Here is a 12,057-nt window from a genome sequence, read left to right on the forward strand (position 1 = left end):
TATCACATGATCCTTTAGAAATCAATCTAATATGATGATTCATTATCAAAGTTGGAAACAGTTCTGCAGCTTAATATTTTTTTCAGAAAATGTGATACTTTTTTAGGATACTTTGATGAATAAAAAGAAAAAAAAAGAAGCTATGTTTTTAAAAGACAAATATTTTGTAATAACAATATACACTACTGGTCAGTACTTTGGGGTCAGTAACTTTTTTTCTTTCTTTTTTTTTAAATAAAATCAATACTTTTATTCAGCAAGGATGTGTTAAATTGCTAAAAAGTTATAGTAAAGAATATATATTATTAGAATTTTTTTGTTGAATAAATTCAGAAATTTTTTTGTTGAATAAATTCAGTTCTTTTTAACCTTTTATTCATCAAATATGTTAGACAGCAGAACTGTTTCCAACACTCATAATAAATCAGAATATTAGAATGATTTCTTAATGATGATGTGATAGATGAATGGATGTTACATGTGACACTGAAGGCTGGAGTAATGATGCTGAAAATTCAGCTTTGCATCACTATGGCGTTACATCACAGGAATAATTTTTTTTTTTTAAAGTATATTCAAATAGTTTATTCAAATCAACTATTATTTTAAATTGTTATATATATTAAGTGGTTTTAAATAAAGATATTATTTTATATGAAGGAACACACCTGACTTCATTAGGTTTTACAAACAAAAGGGTCAGATCAGGTAGAAAAAGCTTAGGGCATCAACTGCATTTATTAAGGTGTACTTAAATGAGTGACACAGAAGAGAATGGTAAGGTTTATTGTAAAGGTTAGAATTAGCTAACAGAAATTAGAATAATGACCAATAAAAAAAAATTAATAAAAAAAAAAAAAAAAATCAGCTTTTTATTGTTATCAAGAAGATCTTACAGATATGTTGAAAGAAGGCTTTAATATAGTAGCCTATATCAGAATATTCAATGATGTGTCCAATAGATGGTGCTTTTGGATAGTTTTTTATTTATTTAGATTGATCATACATATACATGTGCCACAGGCTTTCAAAGTCAGTTTGTCATATTTAAGTGATGAACAGTCCTAAATTTAACCTAGTTAACCATAGGGATTTCATTGTTCTGTCTCAGGAATATTAGCCTAATATTGGTTACTTTTTCTTTCTTTTTAAAAAAAATTCAAGTCATACAGAGTGGTCAGTATCATCATTTAAATAAAGCTGACTATAATTGGCTGGTTTTCACCTCTAATGAATCAATAGAAAACCATTAAATCTAACAGGACAAATATAGCAAAAGGGTACAAAAACTGATGTTTTCAGTTTGCTTTTTCAGTCATTGCATAATGGCTATTCTCCCCTTTGAAGAGTTTTTATTTTTATTTTTTTTATAATATTATGTAATAATAATAAATAGCTTTTCACACGTTTTACTTGTATGGCACGGAACAGAAAAGTGGCGATTTTCAAATAATTACATATCCAATTGATTTTCGTTTTTAGTCTACATTTCTTAAAAACACTTGCTCTAAACTAATCTATCTCAAATTTTCCCCTACAGAATTTATCTATTGGTTAACTCTTTATCAGAGATCCTTTGCATACTCCAAAAACAGTACTACAAGAGTATACAGTCAACTATAATAACTTGCTCAGTAGTGACAGAACCAAGACTAGTGGATAGAAAGATTTTATGCATGTTGAACTGGATTTATCTTCGTAACCGAAGTCTGTCCTGCAGGGATTTTGAACTTCTTTAAGAGGGATGGGTATATCATCTGGTTTGGTACCCTTTTGGCGATCTCTTACCTAAAACATAAAAGCTTCTTTTTAGAATTTTTAGAAAAAGGTCCAGTAAAGAGGGCAGTAGATTTGATATTTTACAGAGTTTGAAACTGTGAGTGAATTGCTCTTACTTCCTCCACCTCCCTGAACACTCTCAGCAGGTTTCGTCCCAGAGCATCTCTGATCTCATCCTCTGACCATTTGCGCCTAAGAAGTTCGGCCACCAGGTCTGGGTACTTTGATACATCCTCTAGACCTTCTGGCACCCTGTTCAAACCATAGCATTATTTATTAATGGTATTATTAATCAAAGGCAATTCTCATTGTATAGAATACACATGCTTTACAAATGTGAATTGTACCACAGTGTCATTGAGCAGTATTATCATTAGATTGGATAGCAGGCAGTCTATTCAAAAATCAGCCTGCTTACCTTGGCACACCATCATAATCTCCTCCAAATCCAATGATACTAGAGCCAGCCACTTTCTTGATATGGTCAAAGTGATCTGAATGTCATATAGAGAAATGGAGTCACATATAAATGTCTTGTCTTATATCATGAAGTGCTCAATGTAGGAATGCTCTGCAGGGTTGCAGGCAGTGAGGTTGTTTTCAAAAGGACTCACCAGCAACATCTGAGATGTTAGCAGTTTGACTGCAGGTTACGTAGTCATTATAAAAATTAACCATGACAATCCCTCTCTTTTGTTTCTGAAAAACATTTTAGAAAATGAATATTTTACTTTAGACTTCTCCTTTTAAATACACACAAATTACAAACCAGGTTTTTACACTTTCTGAGTAATGTGTGAGTGCTACTTAACCCTGTAAAGCCTATTGTTAAAATAATAGTCAGAAAAATCTAATATAGGACAATATTGAGCTCATACTCAAAGAGGAGAAAAAACCCCCCACCTCAGTTTCATCCAAAGGCCCCAAATGAGCAAAATATGCAATTTGGTGCAATTGCTAGTATTTACATGGGAGAAAAAAATTGACATGAAAAGAAAAAAGGTTATCTTGAAAGTTTATTATCATAATTGATATACTGTATCATATTTGAATGATTTTCCTTAAAAATATTTATGAATAATCAGGTAAACCTTAATGTTTATCTTGAAATATTGCTAACAATATAAAAGTAATTCTTTTCTCATTCTGATTTACTTCAAATCAATGATAAAAAAATAATTATACTAAAATGACTTTTATTTGCTAATAATGTATAAAATATCAATCAGAGATCATGAGTAGTGTAGTAGATTGTGTATAATTTTTGTTTTCAGCAATGTTTGAATTATGTTGATAATTTAGGTGCCTTAGAAATGCACCTATTGGCTAAAATGTGAAAATCCTGTCATCATTAACTCATCCTCAAGTTGTTACAAACTTGTATGAGGTTATTTCTTCAGTGGATAATGCAAGTGTAAAAATGACTGTGATTTTAACTGTAAAAAACTGTGAAAATGCTACAGTATAAACCTGTTTACTGGTTAACGGTAATTTCCTGTAAACTTTACAGGGGAAAACCGTAAACTTACGTTCCCAGAATTCTCTCCGTTGCATTTCAAATTTTGTTTGAATTTGATGTTTTTTCTTTGAAATAACTATGTTTCTTCTTAATTTTTTCTCATCTGTTATGTTTATAAGGTTTGTATGTTACATAAAATGTTGTTAAATTAATGTTTATTGCATATTACAGTTTAATGAGTCTCACCATGATGGTGTTTGGTGCTTGTGTGAATGACACCGTGCACCTTCTATGTATCTTATAATTTAAAAGCTGCTTGTGATGGGGCTTTGTTTCACCACGTGACTCTCTCATCGCCACCTGCTTTTGGTGGTTACCAGTGTAATACAAAGGTACAAAACAGATTTCAGTGCTTCAATAAGTTTGTATATTATTATTATGTCAGTCAATTTATTAAACTGTAAATATAAAGTAAAACCGTTAAACCTACAACAGTGTAACAGTATTTTTTACAGTATAAAACCGTTAAACCAAAAACGGTTTTACTGTATTTTTTACGGTATAATTCTGGCAACCACAGCTGCCGTTTTTTTACCGTATATTTTACGGAATATTTTTAACAGTGTAAATATTTTGATTTGATAGTTATTGACTTTTATAGTATGGAAATAAATACTGTGTAAATCAGTGGCTACCAACATTCTTCAAAATCTTCAAAATATGTTCAGCATAAGTTTTTTATGCATTGCTGTATTGTTGATGGGGGACCCTGTCTATGGGCTCTATTTTAATGATCTAAACGCAAAGTGTAAAGGGCATGGCGCTGGTGCACTCAGGGCATGTACAAATCCACTTTTGCTATTTTAACGATGGAAAAACGGTTGGCGCGCACAGGCGCATGGTCTGTACGGGTTGTCTCTATTCTGTTAATAAGTAATGGGTGTTTTTTGGGCATAACGTGGAATAAACCAATCAGAGTCTCATCTTCCATTCCCAGCCAGTTGCGCCCGTGCCACGTCGGATTTGCTATTTACATGGTGGAATTTGGCAAGCGCAAAGACAGAACACGTCTCCGAGATTAAGCTGAGCTGCTCGTGTGCGAGCAAATAGATAGTCAAATTCTGATACATGCGATGACTATCCATTATGACATATAGGCATATACAACAAAAAAATTGTATGCATTGCAATCCTTTCATTTGTAATATTTTGGCATGTTTGTGTGCTGCTGTGCGTCCCTGTGTTTAATAAGCAGCGTGTACACTCTTTAAATAACAAAGAAAGACAATCCGCCAGACTTTAGACCAGGTTTGAGTTGGTCTATGGCGCAGTCTATTTTCACCTCCTTAAAATAGCATTGTGCCAGCAATGTGTCTGAACACACAAGTTTTTTTTAGTCTAGCACACCCATGCATGCAAAAATTTGTGTAAATGCATTTGATAATTAAACAAAGTGGCGTTAGACGGAAAAATGTGAACGGCGCCGGACTGAAACTAGCAAACACACTTGCATTGTGCCTTGCATCGCATTGCGCCGGGTGTATTATAGGGCCCCATGTGATAAATCTGAATGCTAATTGCACACAATTTGAGAGTTATGAACCATTGTTTAATAACTGGGCCTGCTGACATTAGCAAGTGCCATAATAATAACTGGAACCTTTGGTGTACAGGCTGTACACAAAGCCACATAGATCTCACTTCTCTTTAAAAAATGCAATTCTGTTTCTGAAGTATTCTGAAGCATTCAGGGGATTATTGATGCTGGGCATTAGTGGTTAACCTCTCAGTTCTGACTAGTTGATGGCTATTAGTTACAAAAGACTGACCAATTAGAATGCATTCTAGGGAGGCCTGTAATCCAATATGTGTGTACATCAGAGGTTTGCTAATTGTAACTGCTAATTGAATGTCTCATATTGGGATGTTCCAATTCAGCCCATTGCAAGGGTTCCACTTCAAGCACTCAGCACTTGTACAACATAATTAATTGACCCTTCACAAAAACCCATGCTCCTTAGTTACTGTTGCTATGTGTGACAAGCCATGCCACTCTCACACTACACATCATGTTCCCACACGGTAAAAAATACTTTGTGGAGCAAAGAGGAATTTTTGTCGCTGGTAAGGAATACATGCTTGACTCCTCTTGCACATTCACACAGTATTTGAAAAGCTATTGTAATTTGCTGTGTGAACAGGATTTTCCAAACTCACACCTGTAGGTAAATGCGGTTGTCACTCCCAGAAACTGACAGTGTAAATGTAGCCAATGACGTGTACATTTGAGTCAACGAGGCAATGGAAAGTTAAGGAGGGAAGGCCATAATTTTTTAGCGGAACTCAGCCTGTGCTTGTCACGTTCAGTTCTAGGTTTCGGTTTTGTTTTCACAGATTTCTAGTTTGCAGGTCATTGTTTCTTTTTTGTTTTTTCTGTTTCTTCGATTATCATTGTTTAAAAATATATCATTACTTGTCGCCATAGCTACTGATTATATTTTTTACCTGTGTCTCATTTAGTTCAGTTATTACTGTGTATTTATAGCCCTCTGAGTCTTCACTTGTTGGTTATTGTCTGTAAGTACTGGGCAACGATTAATTGTGATTAATCACGTCCAAAATAAAATATTTTGTGTACATAATATATGTGTGTAACATGTATTTTTATTATTTAGCCTATATATATATAAATATGTTATATGAATATAAACATATACATGTTGTTAATACATGTAAATATAATATAATATATATATATATATATATATATATATATATATATGCTGTATGTGTGTGTTTTATATATACATAATACATTTACAAAGTACACACACATGTATTATGCCAACAAAAACTTTTATTTTGGATGCGATTAATTGCAATTAAATGTTGCCCAGCACTATTGTCTATGCATTTGGATAAACTTTTCTATAGTAATTCGGTAAACATGCAGCCTGAACCGCTGTTATGAAACCACCCTAACATAATGAATATCACAGTAACTGTGATTACCTGTAGACTTGTTCTATTGCCTATCACAGCTGAGATTATCCATTTGATTTTGCTTAGTTAAAGCATCTGGTTTTATCTTTTATAACATCTCTTTATATCAGTAGTGAGTAACGTATTGCAAACTTTTTATGAACATGGAAGAGTAAGTGCGTCATGGTCAATTCTTTTTGGGCAATAACTGTTGTGTAACATTTTAAGGTTGTAAATTGACGGGACTCTTACCACTCTCAAGAGAACATCATCAGGGACATTTCTCTTGTGCTTACAGATGCTGTAGGCAGAGGAGTGGCTGAAGATAACAGGAGCTTCAGAGATATCCAGCACCTGATTCATGACTTTCTCTGATACATGAGACAGGTCAATCAGCATTCCAATGCGGTTCATTTCCAAGATCACTTGCTGAAAGGACAAAATAAACTGGTCTCTACAGACAGCAATAATGAGTTAAACTTTCTCTAAAAGATGACAGCAAGTCAGGGTGGCCTACATTAACCACCACTATATCCAAAGTTAATAACATTTTAGAGTTATGTTAATGTTTTATGATAATAACTGTCCTGTAAATAATGTGCCATGATAAAATATGTATTTATATATATATATATATATATATATATATATATATATATATATATATATATATATATATATATATATATATATATACACTGTATGTGATGTACATATACTGTCTTTAACACAAAAAAATTTAGGTCTTTGAAGTCTGTAAGTTGTCTTTATTAATAAGCAAACTAAATTAAACAACAAAATTACAATCCAAGTGTTTTAAGTAAAAAAATAAATAATATATATATATATATATATATATATATATATATATATATATGTGTGTGTGTGTGTGTGTGTGTGTGTGTGTGTGTGTGTGTGTGTGTGTGTGTGTGTGTTTTAAGTGAAAATTCTAATTTCATATAATAGCAAATTTGAACTTATGTATTCATCATTTTGGTTTAAATCTAAAGTAAATACTAAGCATGAGTCTTTTATAATTGTTGGGAATTGTTTATTTTTGGGAATATATATATATATATATATATATATATATATATATATATATATATATATATATATATATATATATATATTGATTGATTGATTGATTTTAGTAATCTGACATTAAATATCTCTGTGTCTAACCTTGCCAAACTCAGACAAACCGCCATGCACTTCAGGCTCAGATCCTGTATCCACCAGCCAGTTGTCTGCCCTAGAAGGAAGTGAGAGCAAAACGTGGTAAAGAAAAACAATATAGTATTCAACTGAAATTCTTCCCCTTCTCTAATCAGATGGGCACATGCATTTGTGTGGCCTTTTATGTGGTCATTCTTTAGAAACCCATGTAGCTTCTATTTTAGACCCACCTTAAATGCAAAATAGGAATTCTGTGGAATAGCTGCTGTTTAGAATTGAACGTTCCGGGAATTTCCCTCTAATTTCTCACATTACTAGTGACAGTGTTTTGTGGGTGTGTTAAAAAAACATTTTTTTTTTTTTTGAATGTCTCTGGCACAGATTTTAGACAGATTTATGTTTACTTAATTCCAAACTGTTGAAATCATAATTTGAGCGGTTTTTACCTCACCTTGCTGGATCAAACTGTATGTTCTTTTTAAGGTGAATGTGTTTATGCTATCATCTCAGACCATCTCTTTATTTAAAGTGCTATGAAGTATGGTGTGTACTCTGCGGGGAATAGCCACTCACCATGGTGTGTTGCAGCTATGTGTGATAGTGAGGTAGCGGACTCCAAGTTGGTACATAGTGCGCAGAGTACCCAAACTGCTGTCAATCGAATGTCCACCTTCTACACCAATCAGACTCGCTGTCTTATTCTGTTCAAAGGCATCCAATATATCTGCAACAACATTTTCCTTTTGGTTTAAAAACGATAAACAATTACAAATGTACACATCATCATTACCATAATAATTCCAGGGTGCTTTAGGAATATGGTGTTGATGGGTGGTTGTTACAGTGGTTGTGGTTGTTCAGGTCACTTCTAACCTTCTTTATATAAGATTATGGATTTTGTCCATCTGTTTATTATTATAATTTTTTTTTTGCTAATTTACCCTACTATCATCCATGTTGTAGCGAAAAGGGTAGCCCTGGTTGTACTGCAAACATGTAACTGTATATCCAATACTGAAGTTTTTTTCGAGTTATTACAAGGATTTCTACAGTATTTACTGCTGCTTCACTGTCTTACCTTGACTGCTAGCAGCAAATTTGAACACTTCTGGGTATTCATGGCACATCCGGTGGATTACATCAATCTGCTCCAAGGTCTGTCTGACTGCGTCTTTGTACTGGGTATCACATGGCACATAAGCTGCCCAGAACTGCAACAGAAAAACAAATAATACCACACATTCAGTTTGCCCATTATAGTGAATGATCTAATGTTGTGTATACTGTACAGTCCTGTTTGAGTGTGTTTTTACCTGTGCTGAGAGACGCCCTTCTTTGATTTTTGGGATATTGGTGTGTGTGGTGTTTAGTTTGTTCAAGTTCACCATGCTGAGCTGATTATTAAACAAGCTCCTCATCTGCCAGGGAAGGTCATTGTGTCTGTTTTATAAAAGATTTTAAATCACTTTCAGATAGAATCAGAGATAATAAGAGAATATATTGAAAGTGTCCTTGTATGAATACATTGCATGCGTCAAAATTATCAATTTTTCTTTTATGCCAAAAATCATTAGGATATAACTGTAAGTAAAGATCACATTCCGTGAAGATATTTTGTACATTTCCTACTGAAAATATATCAAACATTAACTTTTGATTAGTGATATGCATTGCTAAGGACTTCATTTGGACTTCATAAGGACTTCAAAGGCGAATTTTTTTTAGAACCGTCAGATTTCAGATTTTCAAATAGTTGTATCTCTGCCAAATATTATCCTATCCTAACAGACCATAAATCATCTTATTTATTCAGTTTTCAGATTATGTATAAACCTCAAAAATTATCCAACCTTCAAAAATTGCCACTTATGACTTTGGTTTTGTGGTCCAGGGTCTCATTTTTCATCATGACATTTCAACTTAGAGATCTCGTTTTTCATAATAATAATAATAATAATAATAATAATAATAATAATAATAATAATGATTTAGACGCAAAATTCCCACAAGGTATTGATTAACTTGTTTTCAGGGACTGTACATTGAATATCTTGTTTTAAGAAATGTTTCAAAACCTTTTTTTAACTTTTTTTAACTTTCCACTAGATCTCTCTCTCTCTCTCTCTTTACAGGGTCGATAAAAGATTGACTTACCCATCTATAAGTGGAGTGTCAGCCATCAGTTTCAGGGCTTGCTCTTTAAAATCATCTGCTACTGAGTTGAATGTGAAAACCCAGAGCACTAAACACACAGTCTTGACCCAATCCATCATCACCACACTGTTTACCCACTCTGTATCCTTCAATTATGAATAGACCTGAAATAACTCTACCTATCTCAGCTCTTCTTGTTTCCAGCTCAATGCTTATATCCACAGATCTTCTTTTCTCTCTGATTATGCGTAGAGATACTCTAAAGCTAAAAGATCAGTGTTAGGGATTCAATTTACATCATAATGATGCTTAATATAAGTTAATATATAATTTTAGGTTGTAAAAATATCCCATAAACCAGACAATTGTCCCATAAAAGCCACATCTTTATTTTAAATGACAGAGAAAGGTGATATAAGTGATTGTGTAAAAGTACAGTACATTTTTTTGTTGTTGTTTAAAGTCCATGTGAGGGCTGTGTGCGCTCTCTGGACTTGTGTCTTCAAAGGTATTACTTTGGCTGGAGATACTTGAGGTGAACTCATATTTAACCATATTAATGAAATGTTAAGTAAAAAATGTTAGCCTTAAAAAGCACTGTAAGTCTCTTTGGATAAAAGTTTCTGGTAAATACATAAAATAAAAATAAAAAGTAATATACAGGTGCTTCTCAATAAATTAGAATGTTGTGGAGGAGTTCATTTATTTCAGTAATTCAACTCAAATTGTGAAACATGTATTAAATGTATTAAATAAATTCACTGCACACAGACTGAAGTAGTTTAATAATTTGGTTCTTTCTCAATAAATTAGAATACTTCATAAGACCAATAAAATTTTTTTAAAAAAAGTTTAAGTGAACTGTTGACCTTCTGGAAAGTATGTTAATTTACTGTACATGTACTCAATACTTGGCAGAGGCTCCTTTTGCTTTAATTACTGACTCAATTCGGCGTGGCATGGAGGTGGTCAGTTTGTGGCATTGCTGTGGTGGTATGGAAGCCCAGGTTTCTTTGACGCCTTTAGCTCATCTGCATTGTTTGGTTTCTTGCTTCTCATTTTCCTCTTGACAATAGCCCATTGATTCTCTATGGGGTTCAGGTCGGGTGAGTTTGCTGGCCAGTCAAGCACACCAACAACATGGTCATTTTACCAACATTTGGTGCTTTTGGCAGTGCGGGCAAGTGCCAAATCCTGCTGGAAAATGAAATCAGCATCTTCAAAAAGCTGGTCAGCAGAAGGAAGCATGAAGTGCTTCAAGGTTTCTTGGTAAACGGGTGCAGTGACTTTGGTTTTTAAAAAAAACATAATGGACCAACACCAGCAGATGACATTGCACCCCAAATCATAACAGACTGTGGAAACTTAACACTGGACTTTAATCAACTTAGGCTATGAGCTTCTCCACCCTTCCTCCTGACTCTAGGACCTTGGTTTCCAAATAAAATACAACACTTGATCTCATCTGAAAAGAGGACTTTGGACCACTGGGCAACAGTCCAGTTCTTCTTTTCCTTAGCCCAGGTAAGACGCCTCTGATGTTCTCTGTGGTTCAGGAGTGTATTCCTTGTGAAGTTCACTCAAATTCTTGAATCCAGTTTTCTTGACAATCCTCATAAGGCTGCGGTTCTCTTGGTTGGTTGTGCATCTTTTTCTTTCACACCTTTTCCTCCCCATCAACTTTCTGTTAACATGCTTAGATACAGCACTCTGTGAACAGCCAGCTTCTTTGGCAATGAATGTTTGTGGCTTACCCTCCTTGTGAAGCGTGTCAATGATTGTCTTCTGGACAACTGTCAGATCAGCAGTCTTCCCCATGATTGTGTAGCCTATTGAACCAAACTGAGAGACCATTTTGAAGGCTCAGGAAACCTTTGCAGGTGTTTTGCAATCTGACTTTGCTGCAGCCTGGAATTGAACTGCTGGTTTCGTCTGGTCAGAGGAAAACTGGCCCCCCAACTGAGCCTGGTTTCTCCAAAGGTTTTTTCTCCATTCTGTCACTGATGGGGTTTCGGTTCCTTGCCGCTGTCGCCTCTGGCTTGCTTAGTTGGGGTCACTTCATCTACAGCGATATCATTGACTTGATTTCAAATGAATGCACAGACACTATTTAAACTGAACAGAGATGACATCACTGAATTCAATGATGAACTGCCTTTAACTGTCATTTTGCATTATTGACACACTGTTTTCCTAATGAATGTTGTTCAGTTGCTTTGACGCAATGTATTTTGTTTAAAGCGCTATATAAATAAAGGTGACGACTTGACTTTTGAGTTGATTAGCTGACTGATATGGCACCATATTTAAATTTGTTGAGATGAGATGTGAATTGGGTTTTTGTTAAATGTGAGACAAAATCATCACAATTAAAAGAACCAAAGACTTAAACTACTTCAGATTTTACAATTTGAGTTGAATAACTGAAATAAATTAACTTTTTTTTACAACATTCTAATTTATTGAGATGCGCCTGTATAAAAAGTTAAATTGTTAGGATGAAC

At 34.0% G+C, this 12,057-nt stretch overlaps 1 protein-coding gene across 1 annotated transcript; it reads right to left on the bottom strand.

Moving 5' to 3' along the window:
* Positions 1 to 1,156: 1,156 nt before the first annotated feature.
* On the bottom strand, positions 1,157 to 9,819 carry dpep1 (dipeptidase 1). Its single transcript, XM_052560039.1, has 10 exons — positions 9,554 to 9,819; positions 8,713 to 8,839; positions 8,478 to 8,610; positions 7,973 to 8,123; positions 7,406 to 7,475; positions 6,473 to 6,649; positions 2,394 to 2,478; positions 2,198 to 2,273; positions 1,896 to 2,031; positions 1,157 to 1,788 (listed from the first exon to the last, which is right to left on the bottom strand). Exons 1-10 carry the CDS (start codon positions 9,670 to 9,672, stop codon positions 1,618 to 1,620), a joined length of 1,245 nt encoding a protein of 414 aa, XP_052415999.1. The 5' UTR covers positions 9,673 to 9,819; the 3' UTR covers positions 1,157 to 1,617.
* Positions 9,820 to 12,057: the final 2,238 nt, after the last annotated feature.

This window comes from Carassius gibelio, chromosome B7 (genome assembly GCF_023724105.1).
Source record: "Carassius gibelio isolate Cgi1373 ecotype wild population from Czech Republic chromosome B7, carGib1.2-hapl.c, whole genome shotgun sequence".
In the NCBI taxonomy this organism is placed as follows: domain Eukaryota; kingdom Metazoa; phylum Chordata; class Actinopteri; order Cypriniformes; family Cyprinidae; genus Carassius; species Carassius gibelio.